This window comes from Halichoerus grypus, chromosome 6 (genome assembly GCF_964656455.1).
Source record: "Halichoerus grypus chromosome 6, mHalGry1.hap1.1, whole genome shotgun sequence".
Taxonomy (NCBI): domain Eukaryota; kingdom Metazoa; phylum Chordata; class Mammalia; order Carnivora; family Phocidae; genus Halichoerus; species Halichoerus grypus.
The window spans coordinates 173424611-173451747 of NC_135717.1; the positions used below are offsets into that span (position 1 = coordinate 173424611).

Here is a 27137-nt window from a genome sequence, read left to right on the forward strand (position 1 = left end):
TGTGAGCTGGGCATGAAACCCAGGCAAAATTCTAGTGGTTTGTGAATGAGTTGAAAGCAAGTAAATTTCCATGTCACGGTGGCAGATCGTGACCTTCCTGAAATGTCCCCTTCAAACGCAGAGTAGTAACTACCTTCTGAACACTTAAAAATATCTGACTTTGGGGTCCACTCCTGTGATGGGGAAAGCTGCCTGAGAACGCCACTCCCATCCTAACAACAAGAGAAAGCCAAATATCTACCAAATCGGAACCGTGCTTGAGCCAATCAGAGAACTGAGGCTCTAGGGAGCCAAGGGGACTGAAAGCCAAGGAGCCCCAAGTCTCCAAGACAGCCAGACACCCCAGCTCTCACGCCTGGCAGAGCTTGGGCAGAAATCAGCTAAAATGTTAACAGATTCGTCCAGGACAAGTGTGGGCTGGCATGTGAGGCTAGCATGCCTGGGAGGCCCAGACGCAGGGAATGCTCACGCTCACATGCTCTCCTCCACCGGCCTCTGTTGCTTCTCTGGAGACAATGCACAGGATGGATAGATGTGCAACGCTCCTCACTTCTCCAGACCCTTCTCTCATGGGAAGTGGAAGCCTGAAGCCTCTGGGGGAGGCGTAGCAAACCCACTCGAGACCAGGACCCCTGGGGGAGGGAAGGAAGAAGCAAACACTTCTGCTTCTGGGGGGGTAGGAACCCTCTCCCTCAGGGCCCAGCCACAGATCCATGGCCCCAGGGGGCAGCAAAAGGCCTGGAGGAGGGGCAGCAACCCCAGGGTCTGCACCTATACAAAGCAAGGTCAGAGGTCAGCTACCCTGCAGGGGAATGGGAAACTTCCTTGCCCAAGACCCACCAGAGAGACAAGGCGGAGTCTGACTGCCACAGAGGGGGCGTCCAGGGCAGGAGCATGGAAAAGGTACATGCCTCCCCTGAGGCCCAGAGGCCCAGGCCCTGCCTAAACCAGGCTGGACCAGGCATGCCAAGATATACCACCACCCTGCATAAACCTGGCACCGAGTGATGAGCACCAAGCGCAGGGGAGACACCATCCTGTGGCCAGATGTATAGGGCCCGCTGACCGCTGAGACAGAGTAGAATACTCGGCAGGCGCCTGGCATCCCTGGGCCCACACCCCACACACAGTGACGGCTGTCTCCTGCTGGAGGAGTCTGATGCCTGTGCACCGGGCACCCTCACGGTAAGGGCAGCAACAACAAACTCAAACAAAGCTCAAGGACAATGAAGCCCAGAGAGGTTGAGTAACTTGTCCAAGGTCACACAGCTGGACAAGTGCAGAAGCAGCACTGAAACCCAGGTCTGCCTGCCTGAAGGGTTGTTTGTTCTTTGCCTGAATGCTTCTCACCTCCTACAGGTGTCTGTTTAAGAAACACCACATCTGAAGTGTTCAGAAATGCTTAATGGTTCCTTTCCCTAACATAGCTGCAAATAGAGCGAAGTCCCCATGCAGTCACCGGGACTGATCTAAATTGCCTGACCAGGAGAGGCTCTCTCTGTGGGTCCCTATCTTCTTTTCTTTTTATTAAATTTTTTTTTTTAAAGATTTTATTTATTTATTTGACAGACAGAGACATAGCGAGAGAGGGAACACAAGCAGGGGGAGCGGGAGAGGGAGAAGCAGGCTTCCCGCAGAGCAGGGAGCCCGACGCGGGGCTCGATCCCAGGACCCTGGGATCATGACCTGAGCCGAAGGCAGACGCTTAACGACTGAGCCACCCAGGCGCCCCGGTCCCTATCTTCTTAAGACATATCCAAGTGGACCCAGTTCCTATGGCCCTTTATAGCACACTTTCTGCAGAGTCACGAAGACCCATCAGTTTCCAATTCCATCCACTCGGAGAGTTGCTCTCCTCTTCTGAAAGGTTAATTACACCAAAAGATTTCAAAAGATGAGGCACTTGCCCTGCTTACAGAGCTCTGTAAGTCAAGAAAGCTGACCTCTCAGATTCGTGATGGTTGGATTTTATTTTAGGATGAGCTAGTTTTTATAATGCAGATAAACCAAGACACAAGATCTCTATTCGGATGCTGGTTAACATGGTTGGAACTGTCCCAGCATCTTCAGGGAACCCTCTGAATAATGGCAAGAGAGGCCCAGACACTTTAGGGGTGCCAAATTACTTCTGTGTCTCCCCGTACAGACACTGTACCATCCACCCAAGAAGGTCCCGGTACATGACTCATGCAAGGAGAAAACATGGATCTCTGTGGCTTTGGCTTCCTGTTTGCCAGTCTATATCCAGAAGCACCCTTCCCGAATAGAGCACAATTTTTGCTAATCATCCCCCAACTTAAACCATGGTACTTATGCCAGACTTTGATGCCCTCGATGACGCAGACTATATTTGAGATGTGTCCGCGTATTTTTAGAAGGCAGCATTTAAAAATAAGTGCTTGATTTTTCTGGAGAGGTGGGGGGCTTGATGTGCTGGGGATGGTGGAGGCTTTCTTAGTGGACAATTAAAATCCAATTCTCTGTTATACATGCCAGATATGCCAGCGTGTCATTAATTTATATCGATAATTAGAGTGAAATTTTACTCATTTAGATGAAATGAAAAATCTTTATTAGCAAAACCTTTGTTAGTTGGCCCCATAGAATAATAAATGCAACTGGATTAATTTTAAAGGTTTCTCTCCATTTATGGTAATGCAGAGAAGTATTTGCAAATAGCCATCTCACTCAGCTTTGATGATCTATGGGACTGAACTGTTGAGGGAAAAGCACTTTAATTTGTTTAGCGAAAAGGATCATAACACTTTAAAAAACTGATATTTTAGGAAAGTGAAATCTGATGCTCATATTATTCATTATTAATGAATTCATTCTGTAGGGTGGTGAGTTCAGAGGCCTGAGTGGGGAGGGGGTCGTGTGTGATGATCACCCCTCCCTGTGAATACTCTTAGTCCTTAATCCTTAAACCCTGAGAAAACGGGGCCTCAGAGTGGAGTGACCCAACTTGGGAGCCGAGAGTGACCTTTCCACCTGGGAGCTGTGGGAAGCTACCCGGGCTGAGCCTGAGCAGAATCAGAGGAAGGACGGAGGTGGCGCTACTTTCATAAGTATTTTGGATTTCAGTTTTCACTTGAGTTATTCTCTGGGATTAGGGCACCAGCTTGTTTGACAAGTGGAGAGTGCTTGAAGCAGTGCATTTTCTGTGGGGGAGGGAACTCTGCTTCTGCGCTTGGATCACTGGTGCTCTGTGTTATCCCAGCTGTTTGGCCACTGGACAGTGGTGGTGGAGAACATGGACACTAAACCCGTGACCTATCCATTCACCGGGACTTGCTGAGCGCCTGCTCTGTGCCAGGCTCTGTTTTCCCGTTTGGGTCACAGTGAGGAACAAGCCACCCAGGGAACTGCTCCCCGGGCACTAACATTTAGTGATATTATTGACTGAAGTTAGTAAGCAAGGCAGACCCTCAGGATGCCATCCTGCTGGGAGGTGCTCGTAGCCTTGGAAGGTCATGGAGGGCAGAGAAGCCAGGGCAACAGGTTATCAGAGCTAAGAAGAGCACCATTCAGTTTTTGAGGAGGAAACTGCTGAGAATCTCTTCTGAGGCCTCTGTGATGGGCAGGAGGGCCTCAGAGAGGGTGGCCTGTGTCCAGCCTGTGGGGTGGGCATGTCACCAGCCTGCCCATGGCGGTATCCCCAGAGCTTCTGAAAACACTAGCAATGGAACCAGGGAGAGGGCAAGGGGGTGGTGGTGGCAGGAGGTCCAGAGCAACTCATAGGCTCTGTGTTGCCCCATTCAGGTGTGGGGAGAGACTAGTTGCCTCTCTGGGTCACATAAGCCCAGGGATTATCCAGGGAAGGAAGAGGGAGTGTGGTTGCTGGAGCAGAGTTTAATTTGATTTTAAAAATAAAAGTGACATTTGCACCCTGATTGAAAAGGTGCAATTCATACTTGTTACACAAACAGAAGGCTCCTGTGAGTCTTCAGTAAGATTGAAAACAAAACAATAACAACAACAATAGAAACAACACCCCCCAAAACCTTGCAGTATTTTCAAAATAGAGATCAGCCCTAAATTCTGGCCTGATGCTCATATAACACTGCCTAGGACAATGAACCAAATGCATTTCTTACTTGCTCATCTGTCAGAATTTGGACATGGCGGGAACAAACGGCCCGGAATTCATCCCTGGAGGCGGTGTTCGTTTTCATGGTGTCGAAGTTCTCAAACTCCTGAGCAATTGTGCGGTAATGGGAGCCCACGGCTTTGTGGAGGCGAGCCAACAGCTCCTGGTTTGTCGTCTCCTTGGGAGATGTGGGCGGCGGGCCTTTGGGCATTTTCTCAGCCCACTCGGCAGCAGTCTGGGGAAAAAAAGAAGAAGAAAGATTGATCCATATAATAAATAATAAATCATCTCATGGCCCTGGGCCCACCACCCATGGCAGGTCCTGGGGGAGCCCCAGCTTGGTGAGGAAAAGTGCCACCACCCACACGCGGGTCTCAGACAGGATCCAACCAGAGGTTCAGACTTGGCTGAAGGGGAAGCCTGGGTCCCTTGGCCACAGAGAGGGAGCCACACACAAGTCAGGGCCACCATGCAGGGGGACATGTGGAGCCGGCCCTGGGGAGGGCAGGCCTTTATTCTCATCCATTCACTCATTTGGTCTGTCCTTCTGTTTACTTCACAAACACGCAGCGAGTGTGTGCTCTGAGGTAAGGGAGTAAACGTGTATCCAGACTGCTTTTATTTCTGGACATCAGTGTAGTGGATTTATACTCACAGCGGTTAGAATTGGCAAGGCAGTTTTTGATGGCCCTTACTACATGATGCTGCAGCACCACGGCTGGCTAAGTGTTCCCTTAAGCCTAAAACTTTGAGGCCCACGGGGACTTAATCCTGGCGAATGCAGAATCTGTGGGGTTGGAGGTTGAGCAGGGCCGTGGAGCAGGCCCACTGAGCCTGCCATTCTAAACCTCTCCTGGGCAGTCAGGAGCCCAAGGTCAGGGCCTCATGGCGCTGTCCATGGTGCCTACGAGCCTGGAGGGGGTGAGCGGTAGCCTGGACTCAGGGGCCGCTTTCTGGAGAGAGGAGGAATGGGCTGTGGGGAAAGGGGGGAAGAGAAGGACCTTCTTACTGGATGTATAGGCTATGTGCAGGCGAGAGGGCCAGGCAAGGTGAGCAGGGAGGAGCCTGGGGAGGACCACAGCCTACGTTCCACACGTGCTGATGATCACTATGGTAGACAGGTGGGACAGGTGGTAGATAGGCAGGACAGGAGGAATAGCAGACACGGAAGTTACTTAGTGATCACCAGCAGATGCTAGGATGACAAAGGTCTCTGTGTTCACCCTGGGGCCAGTGAGGAGGACAGACTTAGCTCGCGATGAAGCCAGACTTGGGAGACTGGGGCTCAAAGGGCAGCTGCATCCTGAGCCTTCTGTGAGGGGACAGGGGTCAGGGGGAGTGGGCAGGCCTAGGGAAGCAGTGCTGACATCCACCTACTTGCTGCAAGCAGGAAGAGGCCCCCCAAACCAGACCTGTGGTTGTTGCCTCAGCAGTTCAGCTCCTGAAGTTTGAGGAAGAGGTGAGGCTGTGGGATGGGAGGGGACACCAGACTCTGTGAGAACGTGAGGGTGACAATGCATGAGAACTGTCTCCCAATGAGGGTGAATTCTGAAATCCGCTCCATTTCCTCCATCAAAACCTGTCGTGACTATTAGCTATAATTGCTCTCGTGATGAGCAGCACTGTGCTAAGACCTTTACAAGATTTTCACGTTTAATCCCCCCAACTAGTATTAAAACTTGGTCACATCTCATGAAAAAATACTCAACATCACTTGTCATCAGGGAAATACAAATCAAAACCACAATGAGATACCACCTCACACCAGTCAGAATGGCTAAAATTAACAAGACAGGAAACGACAGATGTTGGCAAGGATGTGAAGAAGGGGGAACCCTCTCACCCTGTTGGTGGGAATGCAAGCTGGTACAGCCCCTCTGGAAAACAGTATGGAGGTTCCTCAAGAAGTTAAAAATAGAGCTACCCTACAACCCAGCAATTACACTACCAGGTATTTAACCCAAAGATAAAAATATAGTGATCCAAAGGGGTACCTGCACCCCAATGTTCATAGCAGCAATGTCCACAATAGCCAAACTGTAGAAGGAGCCAAGATGTCCATCGACAGATAAATGGATAAAGAAGATGTGGTACATATATACAATGGAATATTACTCAGCCATCAGGAAGGATGAGTACTTACCATTTACACTGACGTGGGTGGAACTGGAGGGTATTATGCTGAGTGAAATGAGTCAATCAGAGAAAGACAATTATCATATGGTTTCACTCATGTGGTATATAAGAAACAGCACAGAGGATCATAGGGGAAGGGAGGGAAAACTGAATGGGAAGAAATCAGAGAGGGAGACCATGAGAGACTCTTAATTCTGGGAAACAAACTGAGGGTTGCTGGACGGAAGGTCGGTGGGGGAATGGGGTAACTGGGTGATGGGCATTAGGGAGAGCACGTGATGTGATGAGCATTGGGTGTTATATGCAACTGATAAATTATTGAACACTACATCTGAAACTAATGATGTACTGTATGTTGGCTAATTGAATTTAAATTTAAAAAAAACTTGGTCATGTCTCTTTTTCAGCAATTCCACAGCAATATATATATTCTGTGTTACTATCCTTCAGGACAGAGCATAATGTTACTTTATGAAGTTGCATCAAACACAGGATGCTTCTGGAAATACCCTCAAAAACGTGATCCCACACACTCGGACCACAGTCCGTCTCATCTTCAACCACTGAACAGTCAACAGAAGCTTTTAAATACATCCACTTGGAGCCGTTCAAAGCAAGTGGTTGCCTTTCTTTTCCTATTCTTGAAAATGAGACTGACCTTACTGGTAGATGTGATACATTTCCAAACAGTTACAGCTCACCTCCCACAGCTAAGCACCTGGCTGTTTGCCTAAACATTCCAAGAGGTGTTGGTGTTCAGAGTGCAAAGGAGCCTCCTCCAGAAGGAGTCATACTCCAAGTCTGTCCTGACACTTGGCGCTCCTTCGTGCCCTGAGAAGGATGAGCCCCCAGTGGACACAGCTGAGAAGAACACAGGTGGACAAGTCTAGCAGGGAAGGTGGGAGTCCTGGATCTGAGGTTAGACTCTGCCCCTAATGCGTTGTGTGGTCCCGCGTAAGCCCCTGGGGGCCCCTTTCCCCTTAGTTTCCTCATCTATCCAGGAGGAATAAGGAAGGGCTGACATGAGACCGTATATATGAGCGCTCTTTGAAAGTTTTAAAACACAAAACAAATTGGAAATCCTCTCATTCTACCAACAGATATAGAAGAATTCTCACAAAGCAGATTATGCAACCCTGGGTTAATATGGTTTCAACCCTAGAGGAAATTGAATCATTTTTAAGCAAAATAGAGATTACGAAATTTAACTTGAGTATTAGAAAGGCCTGAATAGACAGGTAACCATAAAAGAAACTGAAAAAGCTGTTAGAAGAGCTACCATCTATTATTAAAAATGTGCAAATCTAACTGATTTTAAGGGCAAGCTGTATCTCATTTTAAGCAATAAATAATTTTTACATTAGTCAAATTATTCCAGAACACAGAAAGGCATCTATAGTATTCCAACTCATTATATATATTTCCCTAATACCAAAATATGATAAACACTTGAAATAAAAAATATAAACCCACCTAATTTATGGGCACTAATGTGAAGACATTAAAACATTTTTAAAAAGACCATTAGGAATATTTAGCACCATTATTTTTAAATAAAAAATCAACTAGGGTTTATTCCCAGTATAAGAGTCCTTCAAGAATTAGCAGACCTTTCAATTCCTTACGTTAGGTCACATATCCACAGATGGCAAAAAAGGCATTTAATAAAATCCAGCAGCTATTCCTGATAGAAATGGTGTACACTAGAATACAATAGCTATACCACATAGAAATAAAATGAAGACCTGTGTGTAATACTCTCTCCTTAAATGAGAGTATTAGCCAGACACCATCTGCAAACATACTAAACGGGTAACATAGCATTAAAGTCCGAAACAAGATAGGCACGCTCAACTGTCAGTCCTACTATTCACATTTTTAGAGGCTCCAGCTTTTGAAATAAAACAAGAAGATGAAATAAACCGTATGAAGGTTGAAAAACGAAATTCATCATTATTTGTGGATGTGACTGTACAACTAGAAAATCTCAAGATAGTGAGGAAAGTGGCTGGAATAAAGCCAAAAATACAAAACAGCAATACTATTTTTTGGGCGGTAATTATAACTCATTAGAAATTGTATTGTGGAAACAACCCACATTTACGTTGGTGACAAGCTCTTGAATACTTTGGGATAAATTTCATATGAAAGCGTAAGACCTACACAGAGACAGCTACGCGCATTCTACGGAGGGGCTGTCAAAGCAAGGTTGGAATACAAAGGGACGTGTACTATGATCCCAGATGTGAAGACTCCATTTCAAAAGATCTCAAATTATAAATAAAGTTAATAAAATCTTAATAAAAATCTCAGTGGATATTTGGGAGAATCATCAGATATATGGACACTAAAATTGATATGGAGAAATAAATATAGGAGAATTGCCATGAATTCTTGGGAAAGGCTAGCAATGAAGTTTTTGACCTGCCAGATATTAACATGTCATAAACTTGATATAACCAGAGGAGTGTAGCTTGGTCTAGAAACATGTAAGGAAATCAGTGGCCACCTGCTTAGGTTGTTAGTGGGTGAGAAATAGACCTCTAACTGTGGCCGAGCCACGACACCACTAAAGCAGTAGGGAATGGCGTGGCTGACTCCTAGACAGCTTTGGGTCAGAGTGACCTCATAAACAAGAAAGAACATCCAAGTTTCACAAAGTAAAATTCCTCCTTCTCTCTTGCCTCATCAACTTCAAACCACGGTCCTCTGAGGTCTCCACCTTGACAAATGGAGACTGTCCTTCCAGTAACTTAGCCCTGGAGTCACCTGTGAAATATCTACCACGACTTCCAAACCACCCACAAATCCCAGGGGCTCTGCTTTCACAGTACGTATCTGGAAGCTGACTGCTCCATCCTTACCTCCTGGTCCAAGCCACCATCGTCTCTTGCACCGAGTACGGCAACTGTCTCTCTGCTTCCACGTGCAGTCATTTTCCTCTGAGGATGATCTTTTAAAGTATGTATGTACACACGCACACAAGTATTAACACTTGTTCTCTCGATGGAGGGGTAAGCAAGAGCAGAGCCATAATCACAGAGCCATAGTCATCTTCCTCTGAGGATGATGTTTTTAAAGTGCATGTCAGATCAAGCAAACCTCTCAAAAGGCTTCACAGATTGCCCAGAGTAACAGGCAGAGCTTCACAACGGCCCTCCCCAGCGCCCCCCCACCCCGCAATACTCTCTGACCTCACTTCTGTGACTCTCTTCCTTGCTCACTCTGCTCAGAGCCGCCAAGCCTCCTGCTTTGCTTCAAATACAGCAAGCGCCTTTCTACCTCAGGGCCTTTGCACTTGCTGTTCTCACACATCCTTCAGGGTTTTTAGAACATGCCTGAGCCACATTCCACATTTCCCTCCCTTTCCCCTGTCCTTGCTTGTGTTCTGTGGTGCTTATTGCTCTCTGATCCCCTATATGTTTACTCCTTAACTGTCTTCCTTACCCTAACAGAAGATAAACCTCATGAAGGCAAGGACTCTAGTCTTTTGTTCACTGCTGAATTCCCAAGTGCTTAGCACAGACCTGGCACACAGTGGGGTCTTCTTCTTTTTTTTTTTTAAAAAGATTTTATTTATTTATTTATTTGACAGAGAGAGAGAGCACAAGCAGGGGGAGAGGCAGAGGGAGAGGGAGAAGCAGGCTCCCTGAGAAGCAGGGAGCCCAATGCAAGGCTCGATCCCAGGACCTCAGGATCATGACCTGAGCCGAAGGCAGTCGCTTAACCAACTGAGCCACCCAGGTGCCCCCATAGTGGGGTCTTAATATTTGTTCAAAGAAAGAGTGAATAAACAATGCATCCATACAATGGAAAAATGTCACAACCAATAAAATGACATAAGTGGCAGGATCCTTGCATTCTTCTCTGAGCAGCGGCCCAGGATCTATGTTAAAAATCGTGACCTTGTCACGATGCAAAGAAATGGAAATGAAAAAAAAGATTTGATTTTTTTCTTCTAACAAACTGGCAAATTTCTGATTGAAGATATCATGCTGGAATAGGTGAATAACGTATCTGAAGCCATAAAAATTTCCTCTCCTTTGACTTAGTACCTCTCCTCTAGGACTCTCCTTCAGGAAATAAACAAGGTGAGCTCACGGAACTACAATCGTTAAGAATTCTTTACAAAATTAACAAGATTTTACAAAATTGGCAACAGTTTGGATGTCTGACAGTAGGGAAACAGTTAAATAAGATATGATATTTCTTTTTTTAAGATCTTATTTATGTATTTGAGAGAGAGAGAGAGAGCATGCCAGTGGGGGGAGGAGCAGAGGGAGGGAGAGAGAATCTCAAGCAGATTCCACGCTGAGCATGGAGCCCATTGCAGAGCTCGATCTCATGACCCTGAGATCATGATCCGAACTGAAATCAAGAATCAGGCATTTAACCAACTGAGCCACCCAGGTGCCCCAAGATATGATATTTCTATAGGATGGATTACAATCCAGCTATTTAGAATCTTTCAAGGAATAATTTAATAATATGATAAAATGTTTGTGATGTACTAAGTGGAAAAGGATCCATAAAATTGTCCAAATGATCGTGCATACACACACACACACACACACACGCACATGCATGCACACGCACAAACACACACAAGTATTAACGCTTGTTCTCTGGGTGGAGAGGGAAGGGAAGCAAAGTCAGGAGGCTGACTGGAGCTCCCAAGCTGGGAGGGTCAGGGGTCCTGAGGTCTGGGGCTTGGGACAGTCTGGTTTGGTTGTGAATGACGCTGAGGACAGACTGGCCGGGGAGCGCTCCTCAGTGGGAGAGCCTGCGCTGTGAGTCAGACCCCTGCTCTCCACCTGTGCATAGATCTGAGTAACACCTGAATCTCAGAGCCCCAAGGGGTGGTGAGTGCTTGTGCTGGGTACATGTGACACGCACGTGTGCACTGCCCTCGCAGAGAATGAATGCTCAGTGCCCGCCCTTGAGTACTGTCCTGAGTCTTCCACAAACACTCGTCGGACATCTGCTATGTGCCAGGCACTCTTCTAGCATGGGGAGGAAGAGGTAAGAAGTAATCCTTAGATAAGGTCTCTACCCAGGTGGAGTCTCCAGGGGGAAGAGAGAGACCAGGGCAAAGCTCACCCATAAGGGTGAGCAGAGATTCTAAGCGGGTTGTGTGCTCTTAGAAGGGGGCAGTGTGCCGTGGACACAACTGGCCTCCCTGAGGAGGAGATGACTGAGCTGGGAGGCAAAGGAAGTGCAGGTGTAAGTCACCTGAAAACCCAGAGCCCGAGGCCATGTCCCTACTCAGCAAGGTGGGGAGGCTGAGGAACAAGGCAGGCCAGCCTGCAAAGTCAGCTCTTCCCACAGGCCCTGAGTCGCAGCCCGAGCCTCCCCCTCTGCCCTTCTCCTCGGCCAGGAGGGCGGGAGGCAAGGGGACACTCACGGGCACTTGCCAAGAACAGAAGCAGCACCATTTCTTGTCCAGACACACAGGAGTGCGGGTGACTAAAACTTCTCACGAAGGGGGTTTTGCTGCCAGTTAGAAATAGTCTTTTGCCTCCTGCAAAAATAATTATTGCATTTTCACGGCAGAAAACTTAGAAATGACAAAAATGCTACAAGGAATAAACAGAGATCACCGATCACGCCGCTCCCAGCGGCACCACTGTCATCACCTCGGTGACCAGGATGAACGGCTGACCTGGAGGTCCTCAGGCCCCGCGGATGGGGCCACCCCGCTCTGCGTGCCATGCCGCCCAGAGCACCCCCCAGCCTTGGAAGTGCAGAGCCCCCCGGTTCTTCCATCAGGGCACGGAGGAGCGGAATCTGTCAGGCGCCCCTATCCTGGTTCTCGTCCTGCTTTTGAACAAAGCCGCTCAGCCACTGCCAACCTGGCTCCGAGTGACTGAAGACGCCTGGGAAGAACAGATGGCTCTTGGTCTGGCGCTTTTGTGTCCCTGGCACTTGTCACGTGATCATTATATCTGAATGGGGAAAAATAGTGCTTTTTCTCTAACTAGAAGGAATGTTTCTCCTAATCGGAAAGGACACCACTATCTTCCGATGTAAATGTCACTTTCCGATACTAACTAGGCTTTCCATAGAAGGCACCCTTGGGATAGGAATGATAGCTGGGACACTGAGAACGACAGGGAAGGGATCAGGCGTCGGGCGCCCACCTTCGTCCACACCGTTGTCTGGAACAGGAGCTGCGGGGCCTGCACCTCCGTGCTCCTGCCTGTGGCCTCTCATCCAACACCCGTATGCACGCCGGGCTGTTCTGGGTACTTAAAAAAAAGTGGGATCTTATCCACCATAGGTCTGACCCAGCTAGAGAATGATTTCTATGTTTTGAAGGAATTTTCTCTCATTTACTCAAGGGTGTTCATGGAGCCTTGTTTTATCAAACAACTGTCCCTTTTGATGTTGCAGGGAAATAACAGACCACCACTGCCGAGAAGAAAATTCCTGGTCCCCTTTGTGACTTTATAATGTTGGCAAAATATATAAAAGAAACCATGTCCCAATACGGGAAGTATATAATCATCAAAGAGCCTATGAATAACACGGAGCGCTTTTCAGTTTCAAAGGTATCTGTAGATCTCATTTAGTAAACAGCAAGTCACAGTTTTACAATGTGTACACCTGTGGTTCTAAATCCTGCCATAGCATGGAATCACCCATGAGGCTGTCCCAGTGGGTGGCGGTCAGAGGGAGGCAGCCTGGGTGGGTGGGGGTCAGAGGGAGGTCTGGGTGGGTGCGGGTCAGAGGGAGGAGGCCTGGGTGGGTGCGAGTCAGAGGGAGGAGGCCTGGGTGGGTGGGGGTCAGAGGGAGGAGGTCTGGGGCAGCGGTGGTCAGAGGGAGGAGGTCTGGGGCGGCGGTGGTCAGAGGGAGGAGGTCTGGGTGGGTGGGGGTCAGAGGGAGGAGGTCTGGGGCGGCGGTGGTCAGAGGGAGGAGGTCTGGGTGGGTGGGGGTCAGAGGGAGGAGGTCTGGGTGGGTGGGGGTCAGAGGGAGGAGGCCTGGGTGGGTGGGGGTCAGAGGGAGGAGGTCTGGGTGGGTAGGGGTCAGAGGGAGGAGGCCTGGGTGGGTGGGGGTCAGAGGGAGGAGGTCTGGGGCGGTGGTGGTCAGAGGGAGGAGGTCTGGGTGGGTGGGGGTCAGAGGGAGGAGGTCTGGGGCGGTGGTGGTCAGAGGGAGGAGGTCTGGGTGGGTGGGGGTCAGAGGGAGGAGGCCTGGGTGGGTGGGGGTCAGAGGGAGGAGGTCTGGGTGGGTAGGGGTCAGAAGGAGGAGGCCTGGGTGGGTGCAGGTCAGAGGGAGGAGGCCTGGGTGTGTGCAGGTCAGAGGGAGGAGGTCTGGGCGGCGGGGGTCAGAGAGAAGCGAGCACCTGTGCAGAGTCCGTCTGGAGCCCATGCCTCCAGCCCAGCTGCAGGGCTCCTCTCCGTCCTGCAGCCTGAGGTCTTTGACCGTGTCTTTGGCTCTGACGGGGTTCTCCCGGCGCACACAGCTGCTGGCTGTAGAGGTGGGGAGAGGCCTGTAGGCACAGCGCTGGGACCCCCAGACCATGTCCCATGGTCCCCGCCACCTCTGGGTGCCTCACACCTGCACAAGAAGAAGGGGCCCGGCTGCCGGGCTGCTGTGGGAGCACAGCTGGAGGCAGTGGCCCCGTTAACCCAAGTCCGCCCACCTGGCTGGAGCACAGGGCCCAGGCGCCCCACCGGTCAGGCCAAGGGCGCTGGGCCGGGAGGGCGAGGACAGTCTCCCATCAACCGAGGGCTTTGGGGTTGGCCGAGCTGAATGGAGCTGAGCTCTGCCTTTTCTCCTGTGACCTTGAGCAGGACTTAGCACCCCTCTCAGCCTCAGTTTCCTCCCAGGGATAAAAACAAAACCATCTCAAAGGGCCAGCCTGGGATTTCAACAAAACGACACAGCACAGTGCTTGGCCCCACGCCTGGCAAACGTGGGCTGCCATTCTTGCTGCTGCTGCTCCCAGGGGCTGTGATTCCAGATGTTTCTGCCTGAGTCTGACAGACCCGGGTTCGAGTCCCAGCTCCTGATTAACACCGTTTCTATCGTGAGTCATCACAGAGGCATTCTGGTACATGCTATTGCCTGTAGGTCAAGCCACCTGCCAGGGTAGTGGAAGCCAAGTCTGAGATGTGGTCACGCAGCCCAGCAGCCTGGGCAGGAGCTCAGGGACACCGTGGACATTCCACAGAGCCCTGGTCTCCTGACAGCTGCCCCGGGCTCAGATTCAGGATGGCTGAGCAAGAGCCCTGCTCCGGCCTCCTCTGGCTGATGACTTCAAGCAAGTCGCTTCATTCCTCTGGGTGTAGGTTCTCCATCTGTAAAGTAGTGATAGCCACAGCAGTGGAAGAGAACTGCCCCGTAAGAATCATCCAGGAGAAGGCAGACACACTCAGGGAGCACACCATCCATTTCAGGAAGGCGCTGTACCAACCCGTTTGGATAAAGATGAATGAGCCTGTCTCTGCTGCAGGAAACTCACATTGAGGTGGTGGGGGAAGCTCCAGGTGAGAAGCTTGCTGACCTAACTCACACCTGACCAAATCAAGGGGAGGGAGGGAGGGAGCAGCACCCGAGAAGAGGGTTAAGCCAACCGCAAGAACCAGCTGAAGGCAGGGCGTGCTCCGGAAGGGTTCACTGAACCTGGAAGTTTGTTAGCTCACATACTGTCTATCATACTCTTCTTCCAACAGGTGGAAAAGAGAATGATTCCAGAAAAGAGCCTTCTAGCATCCTGTCAAGTTATGTCCAGCCATGATCATGGCTGCCTTATGAAATCAATTTGCCATTAAGTCATATCCCAAACAACTTTTCTAGATAACAGGAAGAGAGAACACAATAGGGAAGAAGTGGATTGAAGCGTCAAATAATCCAGTAGAGCTGGAAATGGAGGTGCACATACATTGTTTCCTGTGGAATACTGCATTCGAGGCTTGATCTCTTCCACTCTCCCTGTGTCCACAGCCTTTGACGTGTGACTTTGGGATTCCTCGCACTGAAAAAGCTGGGAACATGGCTTTGGATTCAGCTGTGTGACTTGCTTTGGGCAAGGGAAGGTTAGCAAGTATAACGTGAATGAAGAATATAAAAAGCACTCGAATGAGTGGGCAAGCCCTCCTGGGCTGGGGGCGCTGCCTTGAGAAGAACAGGCCCCCAGCACAGCACTGGTCTGAGGAGGAGGTGCGAACACGTGCAGCAGAGACGTCCCAGTCAAGCCCCCCCGAGCTGGGCCACCCTACAGATGCAAAAATGGAATACATGCTCATTGTCATGGAGGTTTTGTGGTTGTTTGTTACCTGGTGATAGCTGACCAATGCAGTTCTGAATGTCTAGTTAGTGAGAAATAAAAAGGGGTGAGCTCAGAGTACGGAGAAAAGAAGGAAGCTGTTTGGCGTAGATGGTTTTCCGGCTGTTGGTGTTCACTGACGGCGGGCACATTGCTCGGGAACTTTGTGGCCCTCCTCCTGTGGGTGGCCAAGGGGGCAGTCACGTGGCTGGGAGCAATGGGACAGGCAACTTGGTTTAGCAAATCCATTCCAGCTGTCAGATTAGAAACATGTTGGTATATTCATTTAACTACTATGAAGGTTAAAATTAGCTAATCAGATTGCATCATTCTTCCACTAAGTTTTGTTTTGAATACTTGGGGGAAAATTATATAGTTTTTCTATGATTCCTTACAGGAGAAAAAAAAAAATCCTAAAACTTCACACAGAGTAAGAACACAGCAGGTAGCAAAATTCCTAATTAGAAATACTCAGTAAAGTATACTTCCTTTTAAAGAACAGTATAATTACTTCTAAGAATTGAAAAATTGCTTCATTTGATCAAATATTTTGATTAGCAAAGAAATTAATTGTACTGTATCTCCATTTGTATTTACAGTGAATAAATGAATGTTAAAAATAACAACAGCAGCAAAGCTGCCTGTCAAAAAACAGAAAAAAAGGATAGAATATAAAAAATCCAGCTGAAAATAAAGTAGAAGCGCTGTGTGCAAGCGCACTGCTGCAGACCCTTACCGCCAGATCGAGAGCCCTGCGCACACCCCCAACAGTGCACTCTTGTCTGTTAGGAGGTCTCGAGCTCTGCGCCACCAGGGGATTGGTGCCAATAACCCAGGGCGCTATTGGCAGACATGGGGGAGTGACGCTAGAATGCCAGGCATAATCCACGTTTCCCAGTGGCATGGCCACTGCCTAGACCTGAGATCTCTTACCACGCAAGAATTCTTTCTGGGCAATGAACAATGGTCAGCCCAAAGATCCTTCCTTCGGAAAGGCTACAACCAAGACGAGCTTCTAATCAGCAGGGCTGGGCTTTGAGAGGTCAGGACTCAGCTGCAGTTGGTCCCCAGGCTACTCTCAGGCAACCTGACGATGGAGCTCAAGATGGTCTGATGGCAAAGCTATGCTCTTCCCCTCCATCATGACTCCAGCCACCTACCATATATGCGAGAATCCAAGCACCTACCAATAACAGGGAGTTGACAACTCATACATATGACGAGGGCCTACCTATGTGTATCAGGCACTGGCCAGGCACAGGGAACAGAGCAGTGGACGGCAGACAGACCCCCTGCCCTGGAGGAGCTGAAGCTTTTGGAGATGCCTGAGGAAGCAAGCAGAGAGGAGAGACCCACCCTGGGCCTGCCTCCCAGAGCCCTTCCCCTTCTGGCCTCACCCCCACCTCCTCTGCCCTCTCCCCTCACCTCAAGCCATGCTAGTCATGCCCACAGGGAGGGGCTTTCCCCCCCCGGGTCCCTGCACACGGGGTCCCCACGCCCAGGAAGCCCCATCTCCCAACATCCAGACTTGGCACAAGCTCGTCAAAACTGTTTGCGTTCCTCTTTGCCCTGATGATGCAGAGTAAATCCCCCTCCTCTGGTTCCGAGCTCACTTCCGTCACACAGCTCGACATTCACAAAGGATCTATCCAGATGTCTTTGCAAATGCCCGATTCACAAACCCTTCGGGAGTGTGAAATTGCCATAAAATGCAGAGAAATAAAGCAAACATTTGAGCCACCCCTTCGACCCTTTAATGATTCAATAAACTCATGGCTGAAGTCATTTATGAAACTATTAAAATAAATTCTTCCACTCAAATAAATTCCACACCATATAATCACATCATTACTAAACATTAAACATTAAACATGCACTCACTGAAGTAGGAGAGAATAAAAAAAATAAATAACGAACGCAAACATTTCGGGTTTGCTCTGTTCGGAACCATGCAAAGCTCTTTCTGCATTATGCACTTAATCCAAGTAACATCCCCACGGAGTGGACGTGAGGACGGCTCCCACCGGCCAGGTAGGACTCTAAGAGCGCGGGCATGCTGGCTTGGCACTTCGACTCTACCTCAGTTTGCTCAACCACAAAATGTGGATAATGATAGAACCCACACCTTCAAAGGCTGTTAGGAGGTTGGCCAAGTTAATGTACGTAGGGCCTTAGACCAGTGCCGGGCTCCAGTGCGTGTACACATCACGGGTGGTGGGGGTGGGGGGGTGCGGGGTGCGTGACTTGCTCCTTCCTCTTTATCCCTCAGCATCGACCATCAAAATTCAGGCCTCATTAAAAGGCAAGAGATGGAACGTTCTGGTTTGCACGTCAGTGGTCACAGCCATTTCTGCCAAATCAATAGTCACTCCCAGGGAACTTTGTGTCTGTCTCCCCACCTGCCCGGCCCCCAGGGCTGGCCCAGTGCCTGGCATACATTCTTATCCACATTTGCTGAATACTGAAAGTTAAGATTCTTCCAATGGAATGGGGCATCTAAAGCCAGAACATAAATCGTTAACTGACAAGTTAGACACCTAGGTGTAGGATAATAACCAAGATACTAGCACCGTCTGTATTTTGGATTTTCTCTGCAAGACTTATTTGGGACAATGACTTCTTGGGTTGACTCCTGGCTTCCTGATATGGTCATGACCTTGTACAATCAATGGTACAGCTCAACTCTGGTCCTTAACTGACCCCAAAATTGCAATTAAATCAGCCTGTCATGACTCTGGAGGGACAAATGGATGGGGGCCTGCCTGCACTGGCTGGGCCATAGTCCATTTATTTGGAACATCTAGGTAGCATCCCACTGGGGCTAGGAATCAAGAAAGGATGCCAACTCAGATTGGAAAGGGCATGCTTGTGGAAGTGTTTTTGAGAATGCCAGAGGGAGTGACAGACCCAGGCTGGAGCATCGGAGGAGCTGGGACAAAGAGGTGGATCAGAGCCAGTCCTTGCCCCCCAGGAGCACGGGATGTTTGGGTTTGAGGAAAATTCACTTGCTCAAATTCACAGTAACTACTTTACTAGAAATTCAGTTTGGGTATGCTTTCTTCCAAACCTCACTGACTGGACTGATCACTTCACTGTCTGCCTGAAACAGTTGTGTTTGAAAAGGGGTCCCTCAGATGGAGAAGCGGGGGCAATGTGACCACCCCCCTGCCCAGGTGGAAGCCAGCCTGGCATGGCCCCCTTCACATTTCTGCCAGGGGCATCAGAAACCAGGCCACGCTCGTCCTGCTACCAGCAGCGTCCTACCCGGCAGCTGCTAGGGCAGTAGGCCCCCGGCCCCTAGTCCTTCCCAGGAGGCGGCTCTGGACCCAGGCACCTCCCAGGGTGCCTGATGATGTCAGTACAGGAGCTGTAACAGACGCAGATCTGGGAGAGTTTTTAACCTTGGAAGAATGTCTCTGCATATGCTAAGTGGTAGTCAAGTTCAGCAGGTTGTACACCTAATTCTTCATCTCCTGGGACAATGTTATTTTCGTTCTGTGGCTTTTATCACTACAGTTGGCTTTAAGTGGGCTGTCTGTATTAGTGCAAATACTGGGTCAGTGCTAGGACTGGGGCAGACGCCAATGCTCAGAGGAAAGAGACACTTGCTTGTGCCAAAGTACCAGCGCTCTCCACCCATAGGGCAGCCAGGTCTCCAAACTCAAAGGCCCAGAGAGGGGAGGTGAGTGGGTCCTGTCTGCCCGGTTCCCATGAGGTGCCACCAATATTCAAGGCTATGGGTGATAATATTCCTCTTCCTTCAGCTTAGGCACAGTGAGGCCAAGAGCCCCTCCCCCTGGCCTGTCACCAAGGCCAACCCAAGTGTCCGAGTTGGTCTGAGCTGCCCCTCACAACCTGCCACATCCTCAGTGGTCTCCAGGACAATAGGTAGTAAATGTTGGCTGGCAAGTGGAGAGTGAGCAAAATTTAGGGGAAATATTTAAAAGTCACCGAAATTATATCAAGAGGACTTAGCCTTTCTTGTCATCAGGAGCAAGAGTAAATAACAGTAATGACACATCTTAATAATTTACTTAAGTCATCCCTAATAATCTTAGACCTCTTTCCTGAAAAGGGAACTCCCCTATTCCTTATCCATTCATTAAAAATACATGGACACTGTTATATTTACAATAAAAAGAAAGATAAATCGAAGTAACGCTGTTGGCAACTAACATAAATACAATGTTCATAAAAGATTACAAACATTTTGATGTGCTTTACGGTTCCTTCTGCGGTTAAAAACTACAATCTTAAATTCTCTCTCAGAAATACCCGTCTTCAGGTTATTTAACATCTCACTGAATGACTTTAAAGACCATATATTATAAACACTAAGTAAGGGAAGATCTCATTGGCTCTCCGCGCTCTACGATGTGACAAAATAATTACTCTGCCTTAAATAAGGATGAGTTTCATTAAAAAATTCCATTATTTCCATGGTAATAAAGTAGAGAGATTTTATATGGGTTTCTAGTATGTCTTTTACAAATTCTATTTCTGCTCTGAGCAGTATTTTTATATTCACAGAAGATACTGAAAGTGCACTTTCAGACTTAAAAGAAATGTTAAGCAGGAACGATTTTCTAAAAACAAGGTGATCCGCTATATTTTGCACATAGCATTTTGAATGTAAAATGTTTTTCCCAGAAGTGAAATAGAGGTATGTGCTGAGGATGGAAATTCAGATAATGTTTTCACCTGGTTTGTGGGCATCTTATGAAAAAGGTACGAATGCTGTCATTCAGGACTTGTCCTTTGTCTTCTTTTTCGCTAAGTCACTGAGTTGGATTTTGGTTTCAATACTCTGCTCCCCTTCTTTTATGCCACCTAGGTTCATGTTTCTCATCTGGGGTGTGATGGTTTGGCAGGAGCGGGGAGGCAAATTCCTTACTCCTGTCTGCAAAGACGGGTCCCTTTTCTTCCCCCAGCTCACAAGCCTCTGGGCCCACAGGAAATCCCGAATGTGGCTCTCAAAGCCAAATGTGGGGCACGAGAATGACTCGGCGCCCCAGAGACCGAACCTGGGCTTGGGCATGTTGAATTGCACCGGCCCCAGGCCAGTGACCCACACTCTGAGCTGTGCTTAATGAAGCAGCAGAAGGAGCAAGGAGGGGACCATGAGCCACGGTGGAGCCGCATACTAGGATCTGAAATTAATGCAGCATCTGCTCTGAGAAGCACTCAGATGATTTTCACATGTCATGTGTGACAGGCATATGAGACAGGAGATCAATAGAAGTTTTGGAGGACAGATTTAGCAGGGTATCCAGTATAAGAAACGGATTGTGAGTAGGTGTAAAATTGTCATTTCTACTCTCTGCATACTTTCAATCTACTCAAGGCCTTACAAAATGTGTTAACTACAATTCCAGTTGTTCCTTTTCCAAGAACAGACTGGGTTTGGCGAGGAATTATTCACGGTGAACCTCCTTTGCAGGGAGTGGTGCCGGCTGTCTTAATTACATTTTGGTGATCTCCTTTTAATTACTTGCCTCCCGTGCGTCCCCTAGAGGGAAAGGGTGACTGGTATCATATTTAATGAGCTTGAGGAGGATGCATTAACTATTCCTATTATTTGTTACTTCTTTCCCTTCTATTAAAAACACCAGCCCAGGATTAAACTTCAGAAATCATCACAATGAAGACAGGCTCGGCTCTCCCACACTCTCCTTCCCATTCCAGCCACCTTGATTGAGCTAACTCACGTCCTTGCTCAGAAGTCTCAATGATCTTAAAGGGACTGAACTCTGGAGCAAGGAAGAAAGGGCAGGGATGGTGGTCCGCCCCTGCCACCACCTCCCCAGCCATCCACAGATCAACAGGAGGAAGGCAAACCCCCACATGGCCTGCCCTGAATCGAACCACCTCTGGTTGCCCCACATTGAGTCCCCACACCCCATGCCTTCATGCTTTCAGCCTAGAAGTCCCTTGATCTGCCTGTCCTCCGGGCCAGCGCACCTGTGCCCAAGTATAGGCTTCTCAACAAAGCCCAGGGGGCAGCCCCGGCGGTGCCATGGGTCTCCCCAGCCCCAGCCTCTTCCGGCCCAGCATGCTCGCTCCTGTCCCTAAGCACCTTTCCCATCGTCACTCACATTGCAATTAATCTGAAAACCTCCCCACAAGAATGTTCAGTGAAGTGTTTCCACTGGTGAAGGAGACCCTGTGAAGGAGATCAGGAAGCAAGCTGGCAACATTTGAAGCTTTACCCTTGGTCGGGTAATTCCAGAGTGGGCAGAGATGCTCATGATGACCCGCGAGGGAGGATGGCCGTGACCACGCTGAAGCCGGAGCCCTGCCTCCTCGGCCGGGGGGCCAGCTGGCCTCTGGACCCCGGGTTGTGGTGAGGACTCCAGGCGGTCAGGCACTAAGCAGCTAGAAGGGTTTGGGTGCATACTTCTAAGTGCTCACTAGAAGCACGCCAGCAGCAGGAGAAGGCCGAACGCTGGAGGCACCTGCAGGGCCAACGCTAGGGGATCAGCTCCATCCATTAGCACAGCCCTGTCCCAGCACACCCCCTCCGCCCTCTTTCCTCCCTCTAGAAGCCCCAAAGCAGGAGCCGTTCCTGACTCTCAATCCCTCATGTAGCATGGATCAGCCAAGCCTGTCTGTTCCACTTTCCAAATGTATCTAGAATGGAGCCACGCCAGCAACAGCCCCCCCCCAGGGCCGTGAGCTGCCTCCCTGCTCTTGGCCCCACGGGCTCTTCTCCATATGGCTGCCACAGTGATTTTCTAAAGTGTAAGTCAGGTCATGATGCTCCTCTAGCCCTTGTTCCTGTATGTTCCTCGGAGTCAAAAGCAATACAATCTTTACCACGTCCCCAAGCGACAAAGCCGCCTGCCCACCCCTCCCTGACTGCATTTCCTTCTCTCAGGCCCAGGGCAGCCACACCTGGAGCTGATGGGACACCCTCCTGCCCGGTGCTTGGACTGGCTGTGCCCCCTGACACCATCCCCTAGTGGTCACCTGTTCCCTCCCTCACCTCCTCTGGCTCTTGGTTCCAGCCCTTTCAGATCCACCCTCCTTCTGTCCTGCTTTATTTCTCTCGGCAGCATGTGCTAGAATCTGACATAGGGTACATTTCTCATTTCTTGCCTGCCCCCCCTCCCTAGAATGCAAGCGTCTGGAAGGCAGGGGCCATGTCAGTTTGGCTCACTGAGGACCCAGCACCAGCTCAGTGCCGGCCCACAGTGGGCCCACAGGAAATGCTGGTGGATGGAGGAGTGCGTGAATCCACACAATGGGATGGCACACATCAAAGGCAATCCACGTTCTAGAGAAAAATGGATAAAGTGGACGGTGCCAACAATAGCACAGTAAGTGAAAGAGCAGGCTTCAGGGGAGACCCTGTGGGGGGACCTGGAGCGGAAGTGGGGGAGCGGGGTGAGAGAGCGAGGCCTCACCTCTCCTACCCACTGGGCTGCGAACAATGCCCAGGAGGCTTGTTTAGGAAATTGAAGGGTGACCCAGACGTAAGAAGGTATGCGGCCACTCTGGAAAACAGTATGGAGGTTCCTCAAAAAGTTGAAAATAGAGCTACCCTACGATCCAGCAATTGCACTACTAGGTATTTACCCCAAAGATACAAATGTAGGGATCCCAAGGGGCACCTACCTGTACCCCGGTGTTTATAGCAGCAATGTCCGCAATACCTGGACTGTGGAAAGAGTCCAGATGTCGATCGGCAGATGCATGGATAAAGAAGATGTGGTCCATATATACAGTGGAATACCACTCAGCCATCAGAAAGGATGAATACCCACCATTTGCATCAGCATGGATGGAACTGGAGGGGATTATGCTGAGTGAAGTAAGTCAATCAGAGGAGAAGCAATTATCATATGATCTCACTCATATGTGGAATTTAAGAAACAAAACAGAGGATCATAAGGAAAGGGAGGGAAAAAATAAAATAAGATGAAACCAGAGAGGGAGACAAACCATAAGAGACTCTTAACCATAGGAAACAAACTGAGGGATGCTGGAGGGGAGAGGGGGTGGGGGGACGGGGTAACTGGATGATGGGCATGAAGGAGAGCACGTGATGTGATGAGCACTGGGTGTTATATGCAACTGATGAATCACTGAACTCTACCTCTGAAACTAGCAATACATTATATGTTAATTAATTGAATTTAAATAAAAATTTTTAAAGAAGAAGGTGTACAGCAGTGGCAAGTTACAGTGACTGCTTTCTGGGGCACAGAGCTGGGGGGAGGAGTGGATTCAGTGATCTCCTTTTAATGCTCTCGCCACTGTTCAATTTCCTCTCCATGGGGCATATATTACTTTGATACAAATACAAAATGATTGTTAAAAAAAGAGTCTTTTAAGAGTTGAGAAAATCCCCAACAACCCCCAAATCAGCAGCATATACGCTCTGTCCTTGACCCCACCCCCAAAAGATACGCGTCTAGAAAACAGGATCAGACGTAAATATTCCAAGACGTTAACAGTGGTCATCCCTGGGGGTGACTTTAATTCTCTCCTTCAAAATTACCGGAATATTCCAAATCATGTAAGATGGACATAAGCGACTTCTACAAATACTAGCTTCAACCACGTGAAATTGTCAGTATTCAATCATTTGTGGCTCTAAAAATGGTGATTTCATATGATTTGACCCAATAGAAAAAATTACTTAAAAAAATACGGGGCTGTTTTCAAGATCAATAAAAGTATTATTCCTATCTCTTGGCTTCAGTTATTTTATTTCTTTGGATTCTTTTCTTTAGGAAAGAATCCAAAATGTAGCTATAGATTTACACACGGAGTGTTCACGGCAAAGTAACTTACAATGGCAAAAGCTGGAAAAAAGTCTAAACCACTAAAAATCAGGGAGTCGATGGAATGCTACACAGACCTCTGAACCCACGTTTGGAAGACCTTTCAGTGACATGGTGCAATTTAACGTGAAGGAGAAAAAAGCAAGATCCACGGTTATGGAGGCAGTGTTATGTAGACTGTGTAAAAGAATATATCCGCACACCTGTGTCCACGGCAGCATTATTCACAACAGCCAGGACGGGGAAGCCAGCATCCAGTGACAGATGAATGGCCAGGCAAAACATGGTGTGTCCCTACCATGGACTAGTATTCAGACTTAGGAAGGAAGGAAATTCAGACACACACTACATGTGTGAACCTCGAGGGCATGAGGCTGAGTGAAATAAACCAGCCACAGAAAGATAAACACTGTGTGATTTCACTTACAGGAGTAGTCAAAATCACAGAGACAGCAAGTAGACCAGAGGTCAGCAGGGGCTGCGGCGGAGGGGTTATGGGGAGTTAGTCCCTAATGGGTACAGTTTCCGTTTTGCAAGATGAAAAGGGCTCTGGAGGAGGATGGTGTTGGTAGTTGCATAGCAGTGTGAATGGATCCTAATACCACTGAAGTGTGCACTTAAAAATGATTAAGATGGTAAATTTTATGTTAAGAGTATTTTGCCACAATAAAAGAATTGGGGAGAAACGCATTAAAAGGGGAGAACAAAAGATGTCCAAGGCAGTGTGGCACATCGAAAGAAGGTCAGCTCTGGAGGCCATGCTGGGGGAGGAGGCCATGCAGGGGCCTGACTTCCAGAGCCTGTCCGTGTCCCACGGTGGGACTGTGGCGGGGACCGGCGCGTGCACGGCGGGGGCTGTTCTTGCCAGCACAGCATCATCCTGGGGTTTAGAGCCCTGTTCGCTCTTTTATACTTTCCTGTATTTTCCAAAATTTCCACAATGAATATGTATTTCTTTTAAAGTCAGGAGAGAAAGTATAATCATTAAAAACAGTGAGGGTCACCATAAACAGAGAGAAAAGACGAGTCACAGGCCAGGAGGAGGTATTTGTAACCCCCATACCAACAAAGGATTAGAAGCCCTTTCACAGACAATGAAACTTGAATGGCTCATAACACAAGAAAATGTCCAGCCTTCCTAATATTCAGATGGGCAGAAATGAAAACGTCTGACAATGCCACGGATTACCGGGGCCCTGGCGCGTTATGAGCTCCACGCGAGGCTGGCGGGAGCGTGCATGATTGGTACGGCCACAGCGACGGTCCCGGGGACGCTGAACACGAGCCTACCCCACCCAGGGTAACTCCTGAGAGTCACAAGGAGACAGACACAGAAGGCTGGCTGGCGCTTTGCTTGTAATGGAGAAGACTGCAAACAACCTCCATGGTCATTAGCAGGAGGGTGATAACTGAATGGGGCATGTTCACCTAATAGAATATACTCATTTGATGGACTAATTTTATAGCAGCCTAATAAGGAAATGAACTGAAGCCAGTGGAATAACATGGATACATCTTGAACACATGATAGTAAACCAAAAAATAAGTGCAGAAAACAGTACTCGATACAGTACCATTGATACAAAGTTTTCAAACAGCAACGCGATAGTATCTATTGTTTAGGAAGGTCTGTCTAAATAGCAAAGATGAAGGAAGTCACAGCCCCGCGGGAGACGGCACACGCTGAGGGGCCTGGAGTTGGGAGCGGACCTCTTGCTCCCAGAGCAGCCCTACCGCTTGCCATCGGGTGACTGCACAAATCACAGGGTCTCCATCTATAAAAAGGGACTGAACGGGTTAATATATGGAAAGGACCAGGAAGAGTGGCCCTTAGAAAGCACTATATAGCATTTGCTGTTGTTATTAGTATTATAACAAACCTCAAACCTTAAAAATGTTCACACTCTTTGCTCTAGTCATCTAATTTTCAAGAATTTGTCCTAGATCAGTGATGAAAGATTCATGCACTTAGGTGTTCAACATACATAAAAGTTTGCAATTGGAAACGACATGAAGTGCCCTGCTGCAGGGGGACACTTCAATATATTGGAGGACAGGCTGCTGTGATTTGACTGTTGCATCAGTTTTGGATTGTTCACATGTTTATTTTCATCCCCCCGCCCGTGTAGGCAGGGACTGTGGCGCTTGTGTGTTGACTCTCAGTACAGAATGGTGATCAAAGAAATCTGTGTTGGCTAAAACTAGATTGTGATTATTGCTAATGATGTTGGTCCACTTACATTTAGAGATCAAGAAACAGCCACAGAATAAACAATTTGTGCAGCCAGAAGTGCAGCCCGAGAAAGGAGCAAGAGTCCGGTAGTCAGCCACACACCCTCTTCCAGGAAGTCCTCCCTGACTTTCCCAGCAATCTTTCCTGCGCTGAGCATGCCTCTGTTAAAGCCCACTACCTCCGTGTTTACCTCCACCCCAGACTCGGCTGATACATATCCCAGGGCCCAGCACATAGTGGGTCCTCAAAAAATGTCTCCCTAGTGGGTCCCAGTTCCCTCATTTCCAGCTCAGGGCCTGACATAGTGTGGGCCTCACTTCTTTGGATGCCAGATTATCCTCAGGGATCTAAGATTCTTGAGAATTCTGAAATAACCAGACAAAAGCAAGCTCCCAAACTTCTAAGAAAAGAAAAGAAAAGAAAAGAAAAGAAAAGAAAAGAAAAGAAAAGAAAAAAGAGTTTTCAATAAAATACACATATTACCTTCTAACATTCTATGTAGAATTTATACTGAATTTTCATTTGGAATTAGCTAACCACATGAGGTGATTGCCAATTTATCTGGTGTGATTTTCCATTTTGCAAAAACTACTTTTAGCCCATTTTCAAAGAGAGATGCTT

General features: G+C 48.5%; 1 protein-coding gene across 1 annotated transcript in view; it reads right to left on the reverse strand.

Moving 5' to 3' along the window:
* Positions 1–27137, reverse strand: part of EFCAB6 (EF-hand calcium binding domain 6) — a 231154-nt gene that overhangs the window by 13273 nt on the left and 190744 nt on the right. The window contains exon 26 of the mRNA XM_078076716.1: positions 4098–4325. Coding sequence (XP_077932842.1) covers positions 4098–4325 — 228 coding nt within the window. The remainder of the gene's footprint in view (positions 1–4097; positions 4326–27137) is intronic.